General features: G+C 40.5%; 1 protein-coding gene across 8 annotated transcripts; it reads right to left on the bottom strand.

Annotated features, from left to right (window-relative positions):
* Window positions 329-24,532, bottom strand: ZNF527 (zinc finger protein 527). 8 transcript variants are annotated; one of them, XM_013998438.2, is made up of 7 exons: window positions 24,322-24,532; window positions 22,871-22,945; window positions 22,528-22,649; window positions 20,838-20,910; window positions 15,733-15,859; window positions 15,050-15,145; window positions 334-2,528 (listed from the first exon to the last, which is right to left on the bottom strand). In XM_013998438.2, the coding sequence occupies exons 4-7, from the start codon at window positions 20,868-20,870 to the stop codon at window positions 955-957; spliced, it is 1,830 nt and encodes a 609-aa protein (XP_013853892.1). In that variant the 5' UTR covers window positions 20,871-20,910; window positions 22,528-22,649; window positions 22,871-22,945; window positions 24,322-24,532; the 3' UTR covers window positions 334-954. The 8 variants fall into 8 exon arrangements, with proteins under 8 accessions (XP_013853889.1, XP_013853892.1, XP_020952894.1 ...); XM_021097235.1 differs by lacking the exon at window positions 22,528-22,649; XM_013998436.2 differs by lacking the exon at window positions 22,871-22,945.

Here is a 25,077-nt window from a genome sequence, read left to right as displayed (position 1 = left end):
GGTGTTGCTGTGGCACAGACCAGCAGCTGCAGCCCCAGTACAATCCCTAGTTGGGGGGATCAACCCCTTCCAGGTGTGGTCATAAAAAGGAAAAAAAATCCATTTTGTGAAACATACTAATGAATACTATATTGGTTTTTATCATCAAAGAAAATGTAACAATTCCCTCAGCTTCATGAAGGCTGTGTATTTTTCACATACATGTTACAAGGTTTCTCCTCAGGATAAATAATTATACCATACAAAAGATTAAGGCTTTCTCACATGTGTAGCAAACACAGGGTGTGAGTCAGGACTGGAATTCCAAGAGGCAAAAATTCCCATCAAATTAACTTAAGCAAAAAGAATTTTTTATTGGATCACAAAAATGAAAAAGTAAAAGATGGTACAGATTTGGGGCATGACTGGATACAGAAGATCAAACAATATCCTCAAATTTCTGTCTCTGATCTCCATTTTCCTTTGTGTTGGATTTATCCTGGGAAGGCTTTCTTCATATGGTGGCAAAACGGCTACTGGTGAGTTTTTAACCCTGCTACATAATCCTTAAATCCTGCAATTCCTGGTACGGGGGATGATCCTTTCTTACTACCCATAACGATGACCCCCGAGGGCTCTATTGGTCAGGACAGGGCCATCTGTAAATCTCTTATCCATCATTAGATTGACGGAAATAATTGGCCAGCCTATGACCAATCCACTGCTCTCCCTGATTAAACAATTTCATCAGAATGATATGCATTGAAGGTGAGTTGGGTCTCAAACGGGGCATAGAAGAGATCTAAAAGTACTAGATGTCTACCACTTAGGCTATTTCAAATAAGGGATGCTCATGAAATGAAGGCTTTTCCATATGTACTATATCCAAAGAATTACTAACTGAAAAATTCACTGATACTTATTTAATAAGGATTGACTGGTGACTCAATGTTTTCTTGTATTTGTTATACACAGTCAGAGAGCTTCTCTATTATGAATTTTCTGATGTCGTCTAAGGGCTGAAGCACAGTTAAAATTGTTCCCACATTGACTACAGTTATAGGGTTTTTCTCCAGCATGAATTCTCTGGTGTAGCCTAAGGGATAAGATCTGATGGAAAGCCTTTCCACATTCACTACATTCATAGGGTTTCTCTCCAGTATGAATTCTCTGATGTTGATTAAGGTATGAGCCACAACTGAACGCTTTCCCACATTTGTTACATTCATAGGGTTTCTCTCCTGCATGACTTCTCTTATGATGAATTAGAACTAAAGCATCACTGAAGGCTTTCCCACATTTACTGCATTCAAAAGGTCTCTCTCCAGTATGAATTCTATGATGTCGATTAAGTTGTGAGTCAGTCCTAAAAAACTTTCCACATTTTATGCACTCATAGGGCTTTTCACCAGTGTGAATTCTCTGATGTTGATTAAGGTGTGAGCGATAGCCAAATGTCTTCCCACATTCATTACACCTAAAAGGTTTCTCTCCTGTATGAATTCTTTGATGCAGAGTAAGGGCTATGCGTCTGCTGAAGGCTTTTCCACATTGATTACATTCATAGGGTTTCTCTCCAGTGTGAATTCTCTGATGCTGATTAAGATGTGCACTCTGTCTGAAGGCTTTGTTACATTCCTTACATTCATATGGTTTCTCTCCTGTGTGAATTCTCCGATGTTCAACGAGGAAGGCATAACGGCTAAAGGCCTTCCCACATTCATTGCATGCAAAGGGTTTCTCTCCAGTGTGGATCCTTTGATGTTGAGCAAGGTGTGCACTCTGTCTGAAAGCTTTGTTGCATTCCTTACATTCATATGGTTTCTCCCCAATATGAGTTCTCTGATGTTCACTGAGAAAGAAGTCATGGCTAAAGGCTTTTCCACAGTCATTGCACACATATGGTTTCTCTCCATTGAGAATTCTCTGAGGTTGAGCAAAGAATGAGTAACAGCTAAAGGCATCACCACATTCATTGTATCCATGGTGCAATTTTCCAAAATGAGTTGTTCGATGTTGAGTAAGTAATGAGTGGAAACTTAAGAGATTTGAAAAATCATTACTTTCATAAGGTTTTCCCCCAGGAGGAATTTCTGCATCTTTGCTAAGGTATGTACTCTGGTTGAATTCTTCACATTCATTACCTATCAAAGATTCCTTCTCAGCATGTAGCCTTTTATGTCCAATTAGGACTGAATTTGGGGGGAACATTTTATCATAAATATCAAATTTATGTACTTGCTCTACTGTGGGAACTCTCTGTTGTTTTAAAAGTACTGACTTCAAGAGAACATTTCTCTCAGAATTATTATATTCATTGTCTCTTTTCATAGCAGAGATTTCCTTATGAGTCGTCACTTGCCTGAAATGCCTCTGCTCATTTCTTTGATGTCGTGCAAATTCACCCTCATATTTCCAAGATGCTCTGAAACTGGAGCATTCAAGACCATAACTTGTAAGTCTTTCCATTATTATCCCCTGGGATATTTCCTCTTCATCAATGTACCATTTTGGAGATAATGCCTTGATTTCATACCAAGACTCCCAGTCTGAAAAATATCAAGAGAGCAAATGTCTCCTTTTTACCTTTGTAAGGAGAAAGAAAACTGTTGGAGAAGAATTAAACAACTTACTTGGTGGAGAGAGGGGCGAAATCATGGCTTTGACATCTCTCAGATACAGCCATGCAATATGAACAAAATACAAAGAAAGTACAAAGAATGAGGAAAGCTGACAGAGAAAGGGGTATATGTGTTGGTGATGGGGAGGAGATGAAGGGGGAAATGTGGGACATCAAGCACATTTATATACAGGTAAAATGCAGGGCATCAAGAAGCAGAGAGTGTTAAATGCCAAGAAGATAAGGAACTGAGAAAAGCTGATTAGAGCATAATCACTGTTTCTCTGCCCCTAGTCTTTAAAGTCTCCCAAACATCCTGCACTTAATCTAGCCCTAGTCATAAAACTAAAAGCTCCATGAGGGCAGGGATTAATGTTTTCTTCTCTTTCTTCTCACTGTTACATTGAGTAGCTAGACAATGGCAGCATTTTGTTGAATGAATGAATGCTGATGGAATGTTCAACAACTAAGATTTTATCAAAAATCAGAGAAAAATTATTGGGTTTTTTGTTTCTGGGGTTTTTTTTTGCCTCAGGGTTTAGAAGAAATCTGAAGATTGGCTTTTCTCATCATGAGAGAAAAATGCTGTCTTACAGAATAGGTAATTGATCTTCCAGGAGAGAATATTGGTTGAGGTGAGGTGGAAAGAAAACTAGTTTTCAAAAGATGATCTCCAAAAAAGGAAAATGATGAAGTCCTTTTCGTGTCATGCCACAACAATCAGCCAATATATTTAGCCATAGAGAACCTACTACTAGTGCCCAGCACCTAGTAGGAAAAAAAAGTCTGAGACACAGCTCCCTTTTTTTAAACTCTAGAGACAGATAAAACTTGTACATAAAAAAACTCAATATGAAAAAGTGGAAAATATAGGTTTGTAGTAAACATATCAGAAAAACAGATATCAAAGCTCCCTAGCTTAGCTAAGCTAAAAAATTTAAGAATTCTGAGTTTCCGTTGCGGTGCAGCAGAAACGAATCCGACTAGTAACCATGAAGTTGTGGGTTTGATCCCTTGCCTTGCTCAGTGGGTCAAGGATCTGGCATTGCTGTGAGCTGTGATGTAGCTTGCAGATGTGGCTGAGATCCTGCATTGCTGTAGCTGTGGCACAGGACAGCAGCTGTAGCTCTGATTCAACCCCTAGCCTGAGAACCTCCATATGCCACAGGTAGAGCCCTAAGAAGCAAAAATAAATAAATAAATAAAAATTTTAAAAATAAAAAATTGTTTCTTAATCACACCTAGCCATATTTCAAGTGTTTAACAACCCAATATGGCTATTATACTGGAAAGCATAGATATATATCATTTCCATTACCACAGAATGTTCTATTAGACAGCACTGGATTTAATATCCAAATTAATATGTCAAAGATCTTATGGCTCAATAAGGAAAGACAGAAAAATAGGGACAGGAGCCAGTTAGAGGGAGACAGAAACAGAACAGAGCTTTGGACAAAGAAAAAGTACCTTACACATCTCTAAACTGAGAAATATGAAAATGCAGAAAGGACCTGGATCTATTCAAACTAGAGGGACAGAAGGCAGATGGCATGTGGTAAGAACATGGAAGAGAAGTGGAAGTAAAGAATGAGTGGAGATCACAATTGGTGTATAAGTAATAGGAAAAGGGAAGGGAGTGTAGTGGAAGAAATGGAAAAAAGTTTCTACAACATGTTACAAAATTATTTTAAAGAAGATTTAAATAAACAAAAATGTTGGATGAAAATGTACCATGTGAAAAAATATATATGCATGCTTATTTACTCCAAGTTAATTAGGTCAATCAGAATTCCATGAGGATTTTATTTTTGAACTTATGAAATTATTTTAAGGGATGCTTAGAAAAAAATGATCAATAATATAAAGGAAAATTCTGAAGACATTCTAGGATCAATAATATGACCTAAGCCTTACATTTAATACCTTCTTTCCATTAAAATATCTTCTATAAATGGATTCAAATAGGATGATGTGTAAAATTCTCTTAACATTGTGGAGAAATGTTAAGAGAAAATACACCTAAAGCAAAAACATATAAACAAACAAACAGAAGAGGATGCACAGAACAGGGTGAAGAGGTGGATCAACCACTCCACCCCCATTCTGACTACACCTGGTTGAAAGGACTCTTGTGGGAAAAACATATGGAAGGATTTCCCTATCAGCCTGTATGTGTGTGGGAGCTACAGCTGAGGACCAGCACATTAGGGCTGCTTTATAATGTTTTCCTTTTTAAAAAAATAAAAATAATATTTATTAGAAAATAAACAAGCAATTCAAAAATGTATAAAGTAGGAGTTCCCACAGTGGCTTAGCGGGTAAAGAACCAGACACAGTGTCTGCAAGGATGTGGGTTCAATCCCTGACCTCACTCAGTGGGTTAAGGATCTGGTGTTGCTGTGGCTGTGGCATAGGCCTGCAGGTTTAGCTCCTATTTGACCCCTAGCCTGGGAACTTCCATATGCCACAAGTGTGGTCCTAAAAAAAAAAAAAAAAGTATAAAGTACAAAGTATACTCTTCACAAGATACCATCCGAAAGACCACTACCATTCATGGTTGGGTCTATTATCCTTCTAGAATTTTCCTTTTAAAGATAAACACACATGTATAATTGTTTTTAACTAAACTTTTTAAAGTTTTAACTTAAAACACCATAGACATTTTCCCATGTGAGTACAAATAAAGCTACCTCATTCACAGAATGAACCGTAATTTAGGTAACCAGTATATCTTAACAGATTTTTTACACTTGTATCCCTAAAGTTAAGTTACTTGTTTGGCAAAATACAGTTGTGTTCTCAACCTGCTTAGTTCACTTGTTCTTGGCATTCATAATTACATATTTTAATTAAACAATTAGTGTTCAGATAGTTGTATTATTTCTTTACTTAAATAATTTTTTAATGGTCGCACTTGTGGCATATGGAAGTTTCTGAGCCAGTGGTCGAATCAGAGCTCCAGCTGCGGCTTTTTTTTTTTTTTTGGCTGCCCCACAGCATATGGAGTTCCCAGGCCAGGGATCAGATCTGAGCTGCAGATGTGATCCAAGCTGCAGCTGTGGCAAACCTGGATCCTTAACCCACTGTGCTGGGCTGGGGATCAAACATGCATCCCAGCACTCCCAAGATGCTACAGATCCCTATTTCACCATAGGGGAAACTCCCTTTTTTTCCTTTTTTTTTTTTAAATTTTATAGCCACATCCAGGATATATGGAAGTTCCCAGGCCAGGGACTGAATTGGAGCCACAGCTGTGACCTATGCCACAGCTGTAGTAATGCTGGATCCTTTAACCCACTGCTTTGGGGTGGGGATCCAACCTGTGCCTCAGCAACCTGAGCTGCTGCAGTTGGATTCTTAGCACACTGTGCAGGAGCAGGGACTCCCAGAAAGTTATTTTAATGAAAACTTAATTGAAAATTGTAAAAAAAAAAAAAAAAAAAAAAGGCTAAAAGTGAATTACTTAAAAACCTGTTTTTGATTTAGGTGTGGAAGAGAACTGTAAAAGCCTATTAAAACCATAAAATTCTTGGGAGTTCCCATCGTGGCGCAGTGGTTAATGAATCCGACTAGGAACCATGAGGTTGTGAGTTTGATCCCTGGCCTTGCTCAGTGGGTTAGGGATCCGGCGTTGCTATGAGCTGTGGTGTAGGTTGCAGACACGGCTTGGATCCCCATGTTGCTGTGGCTGTGGTGTAGGCCGGTGGCTATAGCTCCTACTAGACCCCTAGCCTGGGAACCTCCATATGCCACGGGAACGGCCCAAGAAATGGCAAAAAGACAAAAACAAACAAACAAACAAAACCCATAAAATCCTACAAGGATTCTATACTTATATAGAATATTGGTTTGTAAGCCATCTGCCTCACCTTAAAAGAAATCAATAATGGAAGTCTTTGTTATATAAGAAAGATAATGCTCAACTCCAATCAACCAATCATATTCCAATAAAAGGTCTTAACACTATATAAAAAAACTAAAAAATGTGCACTTACATGTTATACAGTTAAAATAAAATGTCTCACATATGTATGTATATTTTGTGATTCCTCATAACCAAATTATAAATCAAATAAGCAGCTTCTACAATATGTGTTTTTATATAATTTAATATTCCTATAGGATACATTTCTAAAAATAGAAGTATTAAATAAAACTATACATGTATTTTATTTTATTTATTTTATTTTATTTTTTTGTCTTTTTGCCATTTCTTGGGCCGCTCTCGCGGCATATGGAGGTTCCCAGGCTAGGGGTCGAATCGGAGCTGTAGCCACTGGCCTACGCCAGAGCCACAGCAACGCAGGATCCGAGCCACGTCTGCGACCTACACCACAGCTCACGGCAACGCTGGATCTTTAACCCACTGAGCAAGGGCAGGGATCGAACCCACAACCTCATGGTTCCTAGTCGGATTCGTTAACCACTGCGCCACCACGGGAACTCCTATACATGTATTTTAAACACTAATATCTACTTTCAAACTGACCTCCAAAATAATTTTTATCAATTTACATTCATATCAGCAACATGAAGTACATGTATTCAAACTCATTCACGCTGGCTAATATCATTCTAAAGAACTTTTCCCCTACAAATAAAGAGTAGCTCATTATTGTCATAATTTGCAGTTCTCTGATTATAAAATTGAGCATTCTTATATACATTTATGTAGTTTTTACATATTTTGTGGTGAATTCATTGGTGAATTCCTTATACATATACTCTGCACATATTCTAAATACACTGACATCTGCTTTTAAGTGGTTTTTAGAAGTCATTATAAATTTGAGGCATTAAGGCTTTATAACTGTTTTTCTCCCTTAAATCATCTTTTTTATTGTCACAAATAATCTTCATTTATGGTGCTTTCAATAAAAATTTTTAAAAATTTTTATGAAGTCAAATCTCCCATTTTTTTCCATGATAGTCTGCCCTTGATGGCATCTTAAGAAAGACTTTCCAATAACCTATATGGGAAGAAGGAATGGATATGTATAACAGATTCACTTTGCTATAAACCTGAAGCTAATATAACACTGTAAATCAACTATACCACAACAAAATTAAAAAAAGACTTTCCAAAATAAAATATTACACAAATATTATTCCATAACTTTTAAGTAAATCTTTTTGTGCCGCTGATTTGAAAAGCTTTATCTAATACTAAATTCTTGGAGTTCCTGTTGTGGCGCAGCGGAAGTGAATCCAACTAGGAACCATGAAGCTGTGGGTTCGATCCCTGGCCTCGCTCAGTGGATTAAGGATCCGGTGTTGCTGTGAGCGGTGGTGTAGGTGGCAGACGAGGCTCAGATCTGGCGTTGCAGTGGCTCTGGAGTAGGCCGGCCAGCAACAGCTCTGATTAGACCCTTAGCCTGGGAACTTCCATATGCCACAGGTGCGGCCCTATAAAGACAAAAAAAGACCAAAAAAAATAATAATAATACTAAATTCTCATATATAGATGGGTGTATTTCTAGACTTTATTGTTTCACTGATCTATTTCACTGTTCTTATATAAGACCAAGCTCACAGATAACAGGCAAATTCCTTAAATATCAGAAGCTGAATTAGGCAGTATATTAAATGAATAATACATATGACCAAGAATGAAACTCAGAAATACAAAAACTGTTCATTAATAGGAAATCCTTTACTATATTATTATTATCTTATCCTCTATACTTTTAACTTCATCAGTAAAAAAGAAAAAAATAATTCCTAAAATGAAAATTTGACTCTCCATCCTGAGAGAGAATATATATGTACTAAGAAAAAGTGACCCAAAATGTCAAGTCTGAAACAATGCCCTAATAAAACAACTTTAAAATGAAAAAAAAAAAAAAAAAAGAACCATCTAAGAGATCAGAACAAAATATAAAGGTACTTATACATAAAGGGAAAATATCAAGCTGGCATCAGACTTCTTCATAACAACACTGAACACCAATACTATAAGAAAGTTAAGGAAAGAATGGCCAATTATGAACAAGGTAGACTTGGGGGGGGACATTGTTTACACGAATTCTTTATAAGGAAACTGCTAGAGGACACTTCAGCCAAAAGGAGATGTCTAGAGAAATGTCAGCAAAGGAATCTAGTAGAAAACACAATATATTTAATTACAAAATTATGACAGAAGAAAAGGTTAGGATAAATGTGACAAAACAGCATATACATATAATGTGCCTGGACAATGTAAAAAGTATACAACTAACAAAATTTGAGAAGAGAAGGTCAAGAAGATAATAAGGCTACTTGCTGACTCATCTGTAACAGGTGAAAAAAAAATCAAAGGCTAGTTTACAAAGCTGACCAATCTAGTAATAGAAGGAATAAATACTGTCTAAAGAAGCAGAGCATTACAACCATGAAGGTTAATACTAGAACAAAAGAAAAATCTGTCTCATTTTGATTAAAAAAAAAAAAAAAACCTATAGTATTACACGGCAAAAAAAAAAAAAAAAGGCTAAGAAAACAGATAAATGAAAGTCTTTTTAAAAACTGTAAAAACCATGGAATTCCCACTGTGCCTTACTGGGTTAAGAATCTGACTCTGACAGCAGCAGCTCAGGTCACTGTGGAGGTGTGGGTTCCATCCTGGCCTGGTGCGGTGCGTTAAAGGATCTGGCGACGCTGAAGCTGTGGCTCAGGTTGCGACTTTGGCTCAGATTCAATCCCTAGCCTGGAACCTCCATATGCCATGATGCAGCCATAAAATAAAAACAAAAACAAAAGCACTGTAAAAATCAGAAAATATAACATAAAACAATATATAGAATTAAGCCCAAACATCAAAAATGTGGCTGGGCTCTCACCTATTATATTGAAATGATATCCAGATTGGCTCACAAAGCAAAATTCAATTCTATACTGCATATAAACCCCACATTTAAAACAAAGTGACTTTACAAAGTGGAAAATAAAAAGATGAGTAAAGTTACTAAAGAAAGCATAAAAAGGCAAGAAATTATATTCTTCCCTAGGGCCTTTAGAAGGTAGAATGCGGCTACCTTGATTTTAGCCTTGAGACTCATTCTCAACTTCTGACCTCCAGAGCTATAAAACAAAATAAACTGGTGTTGTTTTCAGCCACTATATTTGCTGTAATTTGTTACAGCAGCCATAAGAAACACAGAAAGCAGACTCCTACAACCTTCTTGGGGGGGAATTTGGCAATTCCCAACAAAACTACACATGTACTTAGCAATTTCGCACCTAGGAAACTACTCTGAAAATAAAGGTTCAACAGAAGGAAAAAACGTATGTTATTTATTGCAACATTGTTTATAACTGTAAACTATGGCAAATGGCCTAGATGTCCACACATTAGAGAGCAGCTGAATAAATTACCATAATATCCACATAATGAAAGATTTTTCAGCTGTTAGAAAAATAAGGAAGTTCTCCGAGAACTGATATGCAGTGATTTCCTGCACAGCTGACCCTTGCAGGGACCAGGGGTATAACTTCATAGTCAACTCTCCATATGTGCAGTTCAGCGACCATGGATTCAACCAACCTCAAATTGTATTAAGTATTTATTGAAAAAAATATGCATGTAAGTGAACCCTCGTATTAAAACCATATCGTCATAACTAAGTAAAAAGAGTAAAGTGCGAAGAGCGTCTCTGGCATGCTCCTCTGTGTGAAGCACACAGGGAAATACAAGACATTACGTATATATCTGTTCACTTGTGCAAAAGAAACATAAAAAGGACAAATAAAAATAAAGAGACTGGTAATATCCAGAAGGTGGGTAAGAAAGAGGCAGGAAAGAGGCAGGAAGAAGTAGGGAATATAAACAATACAGCAGGGGTGAGCCTGGAACACTTTTCTGAGGATATATTCTTGTAAAGCTCTGATTCTTAGGAACATAGTAACATTTCAGACACCAAAACAAAGCAAAAAACAATTAAAATCAACCAGGATGTGGTAGAAATCAACAGTAACAAATGAACCTAGAAAAACTAAGGTAAGTAACTTTAGGAAATAGTGTTTAATATTTGTTTGCTTATTTGTTTATTTTCTGGTCACACCTGCAGCACATAGAAGTTCCCAGACCAGGGATCAAACCTGAGCTACTGCAGAAACAATTGCAAAATTCTTAATCTGCTGCCCCACAAGAGAGCTCCCTGGAAAATTGTTTTCTTTTCTTTTCCTTTTTTTGGGGGTGCCCCTTGGCATATGAAGTTCCCCTTGGCGAGGGATCAAATCCAAACCAGAGTTGCAACCTATGCCACAGTTGTGGCAATGCCAGATCCCTAACCTACTGTGCTGAGCTGGGGATTGTACTGGGATCCCTGCCACTGCAGAGACACCATCAATCCTGCTGCACCACAGAGGGAACTATGGAAAAGTTTTTGACTGAATACTTAAGACTAAAGAAATGCATTTGTACCTACATACACATAATGTAATCTAGTCAGTGTATTTCTCACAGAGGAATAGTTAGAAATTCTGAAACCACTTTATGTGTATACTTAAAATAAGCAAATAATTAAATATACTTCTTCACATTGTCAAAAAAAAAGAAATTACAAATAAGGAGGAAGGCTATGATAGAGCCTATAGAGCAGGACTAGAACCAAGGTATCAATATAAACCAATAATTTTAATACACTTTTAAAAATTAGAAGTTGTGCCTGTCAGGAATTCCCATTGTGGCTTCAGCGATAATAAACCCAACTAGCATCCATGAGGACATGGGTTCAATCCCTGGCCTGACTCAGTGGGTTAAGGATCTGTGAGACCCTAGCTGTGGTGTAGGTGGCAAACTTGGCTCAGATCTGGCATTGCTATGACTATGGTGTAGGCTGGCAGCTGCAGCTCCAATTCAACCCCTAGTCCATATGCCATGGGTGCAGCTGCCCCCTCAAAAAAAAAAAAAGTTGTGCCTGTCTATGTGTGTTGGTATACATAGATAAAATTTCCAGCTCAATCTGCTGTGAAGGCCTAGAAGAAATCACATCCTGTAGCCATGAGCATACCCAGCACTCAGACCTTGGTTTCCAAACATTTCCCAATAAAAGGAACCAGGGCTCCTTGGAGAAGTGGTTGATTCACAGCTGGGGAAAGGAAAACAAGATGAACCTGAAACACCTGGAACTGTGAAGGTGAAGGACACAAGCCTGGGCCCTGTTAACATTCCACAGGGCCCGTGTAAAACAATCAACTCCGCACGTAAGTCTCTGGCCGCAGCCCCCTTTTCTTAGAAGAACAAAGTTAGCTGATAAGGGGGACTGCAGATGCTACAAAGTTACCCATCTAATTGCCTTTCTGGAGCCGACATAAGCTGCCTGCTTGAAGTTAGAAGATACAGCCCTTACCATAAATCATTATTGTTAACCTAAACACTCTCACTAGTTAAGGTTTAAAGTATTTTAACAGCCACTTTGTTTTTTGCACCCCTACTTATGCTTGCACACCCACTCCCAACCTGAGTGTAAGTTCGCCTTTATAAACACGGTCTGTTTCTTTGTTCAGGGCTTCACACTCAAGCCACTTTTAGGCAGTGTGTGGCCCTAGCCTGTAATAGAGTCTTTTTTTTTTTTTTTTTTTTTTTTTTGTCTTTTTGCCTTTTCTAGGGCTGCTCCCACGGCATATGGAGGTTCCCAGGTTAGGGGTCGAATGAGAGCTGTAGCCGCCAGAGCCACAGCAACGCGGGATCCGAGCAGCATCTACAACCTACACCACGGCTCAGGGCAACTCCAGATCCCCAACCCACTGAGCAAGGCCAGGAATCAAACCTACAACCCATGGTTCCCAGTCAGATTCGTTAACCACTGCACCACGACAGGAACTCCTGTAATAGACTCTTAATTTGTTTCTTCTCAGTTGGAGTGGTCTCCGTTCTTTCACGGCACAACAAAGGGGGCATGTTAAAGGGGGCATGTTAAAAGGTCATAGGAACCAACTTGAAAGAGATCCCAATGGTCAAAGCTGGAAAAACTCGAGTAACAAAATAATGATTTCGTAGTTTTATCTCACAGAGAAAAAAAATCCATCATTCCACAAACATGAAGAAATAATTTAATATATAACAGCTCTTCCCTATAGAACAATCCTAGTTAATATGTATAAAGCAAAGAAGGAAATAAAATAGCAAGATTAGGGCAATACCATAACACTAATTGTTGCAGACAAGAGCCAATAGGCCAATGGATGCTAACTTAATAGGCAAAAATTGGAGTTCCTGTCGTGGCTCAGTGGTTAACGAATGCGACTAGGAACCATGAGGTTGTGGGTTTGATCCCTGGCCTTGCTCAGTGGGTTAAGAATCCGGCATTGCTGTGAGCTGGGGTGTAGGTCGCAGACATGGCTCTGATCCCGAGTTGCTGTGGCTGTGGCGTAGGCCGGTGGCTACAGCTCTGATTCAACCCCTAGCCTGGGAACTTCCATATGCCATGGGAGCGGACCTAGAAAAGGCAAAAAGACAAAAAAAAAAAAATAGGCAAAAGTTTCACAAGAAATTGAATAGTATCAAAGTATCTCTCTCCAAATATTTATTAATATAAATAGAAAAACAGGAACTTCATTTGTTTATTTATCTGTCTTTTTAGGGACACATCCATGGCATATGGAAGTTGCCAGGCTAGGGGTCAAATAGGAACTGTAGCTGATGGCCTACGCCTACAATTCCAGATCCCCAACTCACTGAGTGAGGCCAGCGATTGAACCCACATCCTTATGGATCCTAGTCAGGTTTGTTACCACTGAGCCATGATGGGAACTCCAAAAAATAGTAACTTTACAATGGAGAAACCAGGCAGACATCACCTTCACCAAGTGACGAAAATCAACATCACCGATTAATAAGATATATCAACATTATGACTCTTTTGGTATAATGCCACTCACTGAGAGGGACACAAGATTAAAAAGAATGCCAACATTGTGGCACTCTTTTTAAAAATGCATTACTGGAGTTCCCGTTATGGCACAGTAGAAACAAATCTGACTAGGATCCATGAAGTTGTGGGTTCAACCCCTGGCCTCACCTGGTGGGTCAGGGATCCAGCATTGTGGTGTGCTGTGGTGTAAGTCACAGATGCAGCTTGGATCCTGCTTTGCTGTGGCTGTGGCATAGGCTGGCAGCTGTAGCTCTGATTCGACCCTTAGCCTGGGACTTTCCATTATGGGTGCAGCTCTAAAATGCATTAAAAAACAAAAAAAAAAAAAATTACCTCAATCTAATCATGAGAAAACAGAAAATGTCAACTAAACCCAAATACCATGCAAACAAATGTAATGTCATTTGTCTATGGTGATGTGTATCTGAGGATTCTGGGAGAGATTTCTCCAAGAAGATAAAATCAATAGATAACATAATGTATCTGAGCATCCAGAGATTTAACAATTGATGGGGAGTTGAGAATTGAGTTAGGAATATGCATATAGAAAACTAAGGAAAAAAAAAAATCTGGAGTTCCCATTGTGGCTTAGCAGAAACAAATCCAACTAGAAACCATGAAGTTGTGGGTTCGATCCCTGGCCTTGCTCAGTGGGTTAAGGATCCGGCATTGCTGTGAGCTGTGGTGGAGGTCACAGACACGGGTCAGATCCCGAGTTGCTGTGGCGTAGGCTGGCAGCTACAGCTCTGATTAGAGCCCTAGCCTGGGAACCTCCATATGCTGCGGGTGGCCCTAAAAGGACAAAAAGACAAAAAAAGAAAAAGAAAAAAGAAAACTAAGAAAAAAAAAACCAGACAAAACCCCTAGGTAATTATTAATGCCGGGAAAAAACAAAAAATTGTACAGAATAGTAATCTTGGTATATGCACAGCATAGCTATGACTAGCACTTAATAGCCATAATAACATAATAACATAAACAATAAAGAGCGATTCAATCAAAACTATGTATATTGGTGAGAGGGAGACAGGAAAGTGTATGTGCATGCACATGTGGCGCACGCGCGCACACACACACATGCTTATAAACTGGATTCAGGATAAAGAACATACTAAACTCTTATGTTCTTAGAAGATATTGGATGAGGACTAAACATGAAAAAAATAATCAAGAAATAGCAATATAAACATATTTGTTAGAGATATAAAGGAAACACCAAAAGAAGCTGCAAAAGTAAAGAAAATAGATCCTTTTAGGGAGAGGGAAACTGGGAAGCAGGGCAAGAGACTGCCTTTTTTAAAGGAATAAGCCTTGTAAAACTACTTATCTCTTCAACCAATGTGCATGCATAGCTTTGATAATAACTTTGATAAAAATAAAAACTCTAAAGAGAAATCTTGAAATGTATACAGTTCTGTCCATAAAGGGGAAAGAACTGAAAAGAAATGAGATTCAGGATATAGGCAGAAATATTACTGAGAGTATAACTTGATATAGAAAGGAAAAGACCCCCTGAAGCCCAGGGCAGCCGTCTCATGGCCACTTGGGCTGTCACCTTATAACAGCCCTCCCTGCCCAGTTCCCCATCACTCACCTGCATACTGACCATCTGACATTTCTCTCTCCACCATACAAGGTTCCTTTCCTTGCTCCAATAAGGAGATCATGTTGGGCTTAGAAATGGAGAGTCCTGTTTATAGGAGAAGAAAAATGACAGCAATTGAGAGACAGACAGACAGACACACCAATCAGCTTGCTATTGTTGTTCCAGGACCCGGCGGCTCCAGCTCCGATTAGACCCCTAGCCTGGGAACCTCCATATGCCATGAGTGTGGCCCTAGAAAGACAAAAAAGAAAACAAAAGAAAAAAGAAAAGAAAGAAATGCAAATTCTCAGGCTGCCCTGACCCAGACCTTCGGAATCAGAAACCACAGTGATTCTCAAATTTTAATAAGCATTCGAACCACTTGGAGGGCTCATTAAAACCCAGACTACTAGGCCTATTCCCAGAGTTTCTGATCCTGAGGGTCTAGAGTGGGACCCCATAATTTACAATTTTAAAAATTCCCATGCCATATGGATTCTCCTATCCCAAACCATCATGCTACAACAAAGGGAACTACTCATTTGTAACTCTATGAATTTACGTTAAGTAATTGCCTGGGAACACGACACAGAAATCCAGCTAAGCATTTAAGATGCCCCAGATAATCCCAATGGCGGAAGCAAAAACACCCCATAGGGAAGATTTGAATTACGGGGGATACACATCCTTACCAAGCCATACCAAGTTCCTGTAGTTCTCCAACATGACATCTCTGTACAAATCCTTCTGAGATGAGTCCAGCCATTCCCATTCTTCTTGGGAAAAATTTAGAGCCACATCCCTGAATGTCACCAAACCCTTAAATAAAAAAAATTCTTGTTTGCCAAATATTCCCATATTGTCCTAGAAGAAAAGATGAATTCTGCTAGAGTTCAAAGCCCTAAGTGATGAATGAAAATAATTATTGGGGAACAAATACGTGCCCAGGTTTGTTAAACAGTTTGAAACACGGACAAATATTAGAAACAAGTTTAACCGCTGAAAATTTCACATCCTTTGTAATGGATAAGCAATGAGATCTTGCCGTACAGCATTGGGAACTATATCTAGTCACTTACAATGGAGCATGACAGCGTGAGAAAAAAGAATGTATACATGTATTGTGACTGGGTCACCTTGCTGTACAGTTAGAAAATTGACAGAACACTGTAAACCAGCTATAGCGGAAAAAACAAAAATTACTAAAAAAATTTTTTTAAAAAGAAAATTTCTCATCTTTGTGAAAGAGAAAATATATACACAGGGGGGAAAATAGCTTATAACATAACACATGAGTTTATAACATGAAAGGGTATGAGCGAAGGCTAAATTCTGTCTTACACATACTTATCAAGACATTCTTATAGGGAGAATTCCTCTATATTCCCCAAACTGGGATACCAGAGGGGTCAGAGCAGTGAAGGAGGGCCTTGAATAGGGCTTTAACAAAAGGGTATAGCCTTTTTTTTTTTTTTTGCTTTTTAGGGCCACACCTGTGGCATATGGAAGTTCCCAGGCTAGGGATCAAATCAGAGCTGCAGCTGCCCGCCTATACCACAGCCACAGAAACATGAGATCCCAGCTGAGTCTACAACCTACACCACAGATCACAGCAATGCCAGATCCTTTAACCCACTGAGTGGGGCCAGGGATCGAACCTGAGTCCCCATGGATACTGTCAGGTTCGTTACCGCTGAGGCACGATGGGAATTCCAAAAGGGTATAGTCTTAAAGTTAGATTTTACATGGAAGGAGAAACTTCTAGGACTATATCTTGAAGAAATAGTGAAGGATATATGAAAATATTTAAATAGAATTTTGGAGTTCCCGTCGTGGTGCAGTGGTTAATGAATCCGATTAGGAACCATGAGGTTGCAGGTTCGGTCCCTGCCCTTGCTCAGTGGGTTAAGGATCCAGCGTTGCCGTGAGCTGTGGTGTAGTTTGCAGACGCGGCTCGGATCCCACGTTGCTGTGGCTCTGGCGTAGGCCAGTAGCTACAGCTCTGATTCGACCCCTAGCCTGGGAACCTCCATATGCCATGGGAGTCCCGCAGCCCAAAGAAATAGCAAAAAGACAAAAAAAAAAAAAAAAAAAAAAAAAAGAATTTTGATTGAAAGAGTAAATGGAAAAATCTAGAAGAAACTTACATGTCCAAAAATAAGACTTTAGGCTATACCACTGAACTACATGAGGGAAAGGAAATCCATTTTATAGGCTGATATATATCCAGTGTCTATTAAAGTAAAACCTGTCCCTTTGTAAACACTCAATAAATATTTGCCCCTTCGTGAATAAATGGTGAGGTTTCCTATAATACATTCATATGAAGGAAGAGTACTCAATGCAGGAAGTTTCCTTGTGGTGCAGTGGGTGAATGATCCGACATTGCTGCAGCTGTGGCACAGGCTGCAACTGCAGCATGGGTTTGATCCCTGGCCCAGGAACTTCCAGATGCTCCAGGCGTGGCCAAAAAGAGTATTCAATGCTTAAAAATCACAGAGTTCTATTTTGCAGAGAATGGTCTCATTTTTAATTAAAAACAATAAAATATCAAATATGGTTATTCTACATAGAAAAATAGGAATGTGGCTGGAGGAAAAAAAAAAATCACACAATTACATAGCAATGTAAAACTTGAGTATGCCTATGGACACTCTCTGTGTCCAGGAAGGCTGACCTATATTGACCATATTAATAGACTCCCTATCCCCACCTCATCTGCAGTGGGTCACTCACATGCAAGAGATGAGAGGAAAGCAATGGGGTATGAAATTTATTCCCCTGATTCCCTTTTGCCAGCACCACCCCTTGCGGTCTCTGTCCTTCAGTGAAAGGTCGCAATCCTGTCAGGGGCCCTCTCCACTCAGATCTCTCAGTCTCTGGGTTCAAGCCTAAAGTTAGTAAGGGAGTTCTGCTGTTAGGAACCCCATGGTATAGCACTATTCTTTGGAGTTTCCTATACACTTGTAAACAGTCCCCTTTTGAGTTTCCTGCCAGAACCCTGACTGATAAGCAGGTTGATCCAATGTCAAATGGTTCTAGGATATGACCAAAAATCCCATGAAAGCACCAACAGGCAACTCTATTACACTTCCCTAATAAATTCACTCTCCCACTTGCCCATGACTATTTCACACCTTATACTTCTCTCTAAAATCACCACCCACCGTGGCGTAGCAGAAATGAATCTCACTAGGAACCATGAGGTTGTGGGTTCGATCCCTGGCCTCATTCAGTGGGTTAAGGATCTGGTGTTGCTGTGGCTGTGGCACAGGCCGGCGGCTCCAGCTCCGATTAGACCCCTAGCCTGGGAACCTCCATATGATCACCACCAATTCTTCCTCTGTTCTCACTCTGAATTTCCTCATCTGTTAGTCCACCATACTTACTGACCTGTATCTGAACTCATATATTCTACCCTTCCTCCTTTACTACAGATAAAACTCTAGGCCTCTAACACCAATCCCTCCACTTGTCCACATGAGGACATTATTATCTCTCTCCCTTGTAATTTTCAGGGAGATATTATATATCTCCTTTGTACCTCCAGTATTTTCCCACTTTACTGGATTACTCCTATTGCATACAAATTGATGCAGTATCCCCCATCTTATAAACAAATAAATTCCTTTCCATGATCTCACTGTAATATCGTCCCGTTTCTCTTTTCCACTAAATAACAAAATTCTTCCAAAGAGCTGTTTAAGATCAGCAATGTACAACAGAAATATACTATGAGCCTAGACATAATTTAACTAATTTTAGTAGCTACATTAAATAGAAAAAAAGTGAATAGTTTTTATTTAATCCAATATATCTAAAATGTTATTTCAATCTGTAATCACTATAAAATTACTGAGATGGTTTACATTCTTTTTTGTACTAAATCTTCAAAATTCAACATGTAGTTTTATACTTGGAGCACATCTCAGGTGGAGTCGTTATATGTGGCTCCGGGTACATTACTAGACAGTGCAGGTTTAGACTCACTGATTCTACTCTCACTTTTTTTGTCTTCTGTTCTCTCTTGAACCCACTGCAATAGCACTTTCATCCCAGTCACCCTACAAAACAGCTCTCACCAAGAGTATCAGTAGCTGCAATGTTGTCAGATCTGATGGTCTGTTCTCAGTCTGCATCTTCCTCAGTCTCAGAAGAATTTAACCCAGTTGATCATCTCCTCCTTGAAAGGTTTTCTACTCCGAACTCCCAGGTCCCACACTCCTCTGGTTTGCCTTCTACATCAGTCCTTCTCAGTCCCTTTTGCTGGTTCCTCCTCTTCCTGTCAGCCTCTAACATTGAATGCCCCACGCTCAGTCCTCAGACCACTTTCCTACCACATTCACCACAACCCCACCCGCAAGATAATCTCATCCTGTCCCTTGGCTTTGAATAAATTAATGACTCTCAAATTCATACCTCCAGTCCTGAATTTGAGGTATATAATCAACACTCTACTTGGATATCCAACATGCCCCTCAAACTTAATATATCTAGAACTCAGGTTTCTTTGACTGCACCTGCAGCATGTGGAAGTTCCCGGATCAGGGATCAAACCCAAGCCATAGCAGTGACCAGAGCCAGAGCCAGAGCGGAGACAACGCTGGATCCTTAACCAAGTGAGCCAGCAGGGAACTCCTAGAACTCAATTCTTATCTCACCTGACCCTGTCTTCCCATCTCAGTAAATGGCATGACCATTTACACAGTTGCCCGGGTCAAAAATCTCTGTAGTCACCCATGATTTCTTTCTTCCTTTCACACTCCATAACCAATCCATGATCAAATCCCCATTTTCTATCTCCAACATTTACCTAGAATCTCACTAGCTCCTGCCACTACCATGGTTCAGGCAGCTATCACCTCCCACGTGGATTACTGCAATAGTGTCCTCAATGGCCTCTCTGCTTTTACCCTTAGTTCCTGCTATCTTTTTTCCTTTTTTTTTTTTTTTTTTCTTTTTTCTTTTTAGGGCCACACCTGTGGCATACGGAAGTTCCCAGGTTAGAGGATCAGAGCTGCAGCTGCTGGCCTACGGCACAGCCACAGCAACGAAGGGATCCAAGCCTCATGTGCAACCTACGTTGCAGCTCGTGACATTGGCAATGCCGCATCCTTAACCCACTGAGCGAGGTCAGGGATCAAACCCACGTGCTCATGGATACAAGTCAGATTCTTAACTCACACAATGGGAACTCCTATCTTTTTCCCTTTTAAAACATAAATCATATCACAAACACTCCAATGGCTCTTCTTCGCCCTTAGAACAAAACTCAAGTTCTGCTCTGACTTTCAAGGGCCATATACTCCTCTAATCTCATGATGCTCATTTCTGAGGACACTGGCTTATTGCTACTCCTTGAACACATCAAACATGCTCCCATCATAGTAACTTTGTACTTGCGATTCCTTCTACTTTTAAAGAGCTTCCCTAGATCTCCACAAAACTTACCCCTACTTTCACTGACGTTTTTCTTAGCTTACTTGTCACTCCCTCAGAAAAGCCATCCTGGACCTCCTGATTTAATAGGGCACTCGATCATCACACTCTATCCTTTATCTTACTCGTATTCATCTTCAACACAACAAATCGTGATCCATCTAAAGAGGAAAGTTCTGTTCCATCACACATTTAAGCACAACACTGAGTAAAAAAAAAGATACTAAATGTTCCATAGAAGGATTAGAGTGGAGAGAGAAGAGAGTGCTCACTAGCCTACTTGGGACTCTCTGTGAGGTCCCAAAGTCCTGAGAAATGAGGTGTAATTTTTTCTGGAAATGTGAAAACATTAACTTACCTGGGACATGGCTTTACATAGTCCAACCGCCATTCTTTTCTTCCTTTAATTTTCTCTTCTGGGGAACAAGGTCCTGAGAAAGGAGAGGTAAGAAGAAGGAAAAAACAAACAAAAAAGGCAGACTGGCTCTATGTTGCTGATCTGAAACTCACAGAGTTTTTTGCCCCTTTATGGTCCCCAGTCATCTACCCTCTTCCAAGACCTGAGAAAAAAGGCCAAAGTTGGAGTTGTCTCCTGGCACATTGGGTTAAGGATCTGGCACTGTCACTGCAGTGGCTTGGGTCACTGCTGTGGTGCAGGTTCTATCCATAGCCAGGAAATTTCCACGTATCAAAACAAACAAACAAACAAACAAACACAAAACCAAGTCAATTTAACCCCTGAAGTCTCAACTGATATTAAGGACACACAGCCTGATCTCAACAAAAAAAGTCCATCCTATGGCCACTAAGACAATTTATGATCTAGTCCCGCTGCCCCTTAGACTTCACTTCCTACTCCTCTCCCCTGCAGAGGAGTAGGAAGACACACAGACACACAGATTTCCTTACAGTTCCTCAAACATTGTGCATATTCCTTTTTCAAGGCTGCTGACTTGGCTTTAACTTTTGCCTGGACACAGCACAATCCCTCTCTTCATGCCTATCTGTGCTCAGTTGTTACAATGTTGGAGGGACCTCCCTATTCTATTTAAAGAGAACCTCTCTTCCACTTACTATTTTTCCTTACCTTGATTTTTTTTTTTTTTTTTTTTGCCACACCCATAGCGTGTGGAAGTTCCCAGGCCAGGGACTGAACCCATGCCACAGTTGTGACCTGTGCCCCAGCTGCAACAATACTGTGCCTTAACCTACTGCACCACAAGAGAACTTCCTTGGTTTATTTTTCTTCTTAGCATTTAACACCATTGGACATGTTGCTCTTTTTTTTTTTTTTCTCTTTATTGCTGTCTTCCCAAACAGTAGTATAAGACAGCCAGGATTTGTTTAGTTCACCAGTATATCTGCAGTGCTGGAATAATGCAATAATCATTTTAAGTGCTCAAAACATATTTGATAAATAAATAAATCTTACTGTGATCCCTGTGATACAAATAACAATGTTACATATGTTGTGTGTGTCATTATCTTATATAATTTTCACAAACTACAAAGATGGGTATCACTGTCCTCATTTTACCAACAAGTGAAATTGAGGTTCAAAAAGCTTAGGAGTTTCCACTGTGGTGCAATGGGACTGGCACTGCCTTATGAGCACTGGGACGCAGGTTTGGTCCCAGGCCCGGAACAGTGGGTTAAGGATCTGGCATTGCCACAGTCACGGCTTGGGTAGCAACTGTGGCTTGGATCTGATCCCTGGCCGGGGACTCCATATGGCAGGGCAGCCAAAAATGGGGGGAGGAAAAAAAAAAACAGCTTAAACAGCAATTCCCTAGTGGCCTAGCAGGTTAAGGATCTGGCATTAACACTGCTGTGGTGTGAGTTCAATCCTTGGCCCAGGAACTTGCCATGGGCACAGCCAAAAAAAAAAAAAAAAAAAGCTTAAAAAGCTAACTCATACATGCATGGGACTCAAAAACTGGTCCTCTTTCAAGAGACCACAATGTTTACATGGGAAATATTCAACATAATCTGAGAAATCAGTGCTATACATTTTTCAGAGCAGCATCTTCAGCAGTGGCAGATGTCACCTCTAATACTCCAAAGTTGTTCAGCCTGAAGCAAACACTGCCAAATTTTAATGCCAAGCCAACAACGAACTACACAGCCTGAAACAAGTCCCTGGTCTTCTCAGAGCCAGCATTCCTTCATTCTGAAAACAAGGATAGTTGCGTTTGACTTGGAATTTAAGATATACAACCCTCTAATTCTGGGCTACTCTGCACTAGCCAACTCAATCTCTAAGAAAATTATTTCCATAGCGTAATGCAGCTTGAAATTGTCCATAAAAGCCTTTGCAACCTGAGAGGAGAATCAGTGGAGTCCTCTCTCAGCATCTGAGAACTCTAAGTAGCATCAACATAAAAGAAATACCTTCTAAATTGCTGTTCCAAATGGCTGTGTATCTCTTGAATACTATTTTTCAAATTTGAGAGGAACCATCAGTCTCTGAAAGAAAGTGATGGAAAAGACTTGGGCTTTATCTAGCCCCCAGAGGCACACTGAATCTCCACTGCTTCCCTCACTGTCCGACTGTCACAGCTTTTCTTTCCTCACTACTCTCTATGCCAGGAGTTGCATGAGCCAACTCCTGGCATAGAGAAGGGCCACTCTTGTTGCCGCTTCGATTCTACACACACATGTGAAAAAGAAATGAGAACACTTTTCTTTATTAAGAGAAAAAGTCAAAACCAAAAACTTAGTTCACTTGGTACTCGATTAAAGGAGCCATGCCTTTCTCAGCACCAACCATGGAAGAGTTTTGACAAGAACAAATATAAAAATAAAAAATAAATCTCAAACTCCATGGCTTCCTAAAGAGAGGAAGCCGGGGTTTCCAGATTGGGCTTTTCGCCCCCAAAAGCAGCCAGTATGACGACGATCTCACCACAATGTCTTTACATGGGGTTCTGTGACTCTCAAAGGGACTGAAGAGACTCAGATTAAAGTTCCAGATCCAGAAAGCACAGACAATCCTCTACACAACACCCTCAGAAACTAGGGGCCCCATCTTTTGCTATCACAACATGGGAAAGATCAAGGGAGTTTAGTACTTAAAAGCAAGGATGCTGGGGCCAAATAGCGTGGGTTTAAGTCCCAGATCTGTCTCTTAGTAAACTGTACCAACGTGGGTGAGTAATTTTAATCCTACCATAATCTACTGTGCCTCATAATCACACAGTAGGTTTCACACAAACATACAAATTCTCACCTGATCACACACATATACTTGGTTACACAATCACACCTGCAATGTTACACACATACACAGTGGCATAAACACAAAGACAGAGATGATGATACGCAAGCACTCCAACAGAGAGACAATCACACACAACCTCATACACAGTGACATACCACAAAAGGTCACACATCCTGCCACAATTACTCATACAAAATTATACCTGCAGAGGTAGATGGTCATGGGCACAAAATCACACCTTCTGTCACACACATTCAAACGCACTTATCTCCACAGAGACAAGTGATCTAACATAATCATTCACACACATCCACATGGCGACACACACACCATGTCACACCCAGTGTCTCACAAATCTATGCACAACAGCACCTGCAGAGAGAGACCCACATAAACGCACACATAGAGTTTTACACCAGACAGACGGGTCACAGTCGCGCACAATCATACACTTGGTGGCATAGAAGAACACACTGTCACACCCCCAGCCTCTCACGTAGCTATACTTGGTGACACACGGTCTCCCCAAAGGCACCCGCCTGGTCCCCATCCCAGCCCCTACTGGTCCACTCCAAGCCCGGCCCTGACCGCCAGCTCTCGCGCGCAGCCAGGCCCCACTCACCTCCCAGCGCCGCTGGCTCTGGAAACCCGCCCAGCGACCCGAGACTCGCAACGTAGCCTCCCAGGATACCCCGCGGGGCGGAGCGGGGCGGGGACTGAGGCGCGGGGCACCCTGACTTCGGCTGGGAAAACATGCAAATACGGGAACCTGGTCGTAGCGACGTAGCTTTTCCTTCAGACCCTGAGGACCACGAGCCCCAGAACGCTTTGCGTCTCGGCCTATTTGCAGAATGAACTACATTTCCCAGAGGGCCCCGAGCGCGCCTGCGCTACAGGCGGAAGCTGCCTCAGGTGCGGAGACCAGAACATTGTGTGACCCTGGGCGATTTGGGCACTCAAGTGACCATGGGCGTCTGTGTGAGGGACTGGTGGAGCTGCGCTGGTCCGTGACTGTTATTGAATCCCTGGGTGTGGCGGTTTGTGTGTAACTCTCGATGCACACTTGTGCTTGCGCACGTCTGGGCGACGAGCTGTCAGTGTAGTGAGCCTCTGTATTTTAGATCACATCCTGTGATAGGTCGCTGTGTGACAGATCGTCGGTCTGTGATGCCAAGAATGGGAGAGTGATTGTTGGGTATGTAAGGGTCTGTGGCAGGCTTTGGCCATGACGTTTCTGTAAGTGTGTTCTTATCCCAGAGATCGCAGTTTACTGATAACGGGCGATGAAGCTTTGTTTCTAGGTTTGTCTTTAGGATTGAGTCCGTGATAGAGGTCTTTGTGTGTCTCTGTGTACCCGACTCCAGGTGTAACTGTTCTC

Source organism: Sus scrofa, chromosome 6 (genome assembly GCF_000003025.6).
Source record: "Sus scrofa isolate TJ Tabasco breed Duroc chromosome 6, Sscrofa11.1, whole genome shotgun sequence".
Lineage (NCBI taxonomy): Eukaryota > Metazoa > Chordata > Mammalia > Artiodactyla > Suidae > Sus > Sus scrofa.
The sequence above is the reverse complement of the archived record's forward strand: the minus strand, read 5'-3'. Positions and strand labels throughout refer to the sequence as shown.

What these genes read in the sequence shown, in the direction of transcription:
- ZNF527 (XM_013998435.2), bottom strand. Translation starts at nt 20,870, where the DNA reads ATGGCGGTTGGACTATGTAAAGCCATGTCCCAG. An exon ending in TATGTAAAGCCATGTCCCAG is followed by an intron (nt 15,860 to 20,837) that starts GTAAGTTAATGT and finishes TTTTTATTTAAG; the next exon opens with GGTTTGGTGACATTCAGGGA. An exon ending in GTCAGATGGTCAGTATGCAG is followed by an intron (nt 2,529 to 15,049) that starts GTGAGTGATGGG and finishes GATATTTTTCAG; the next exon opens with ACTGGGAGTCTTGGTATGAA.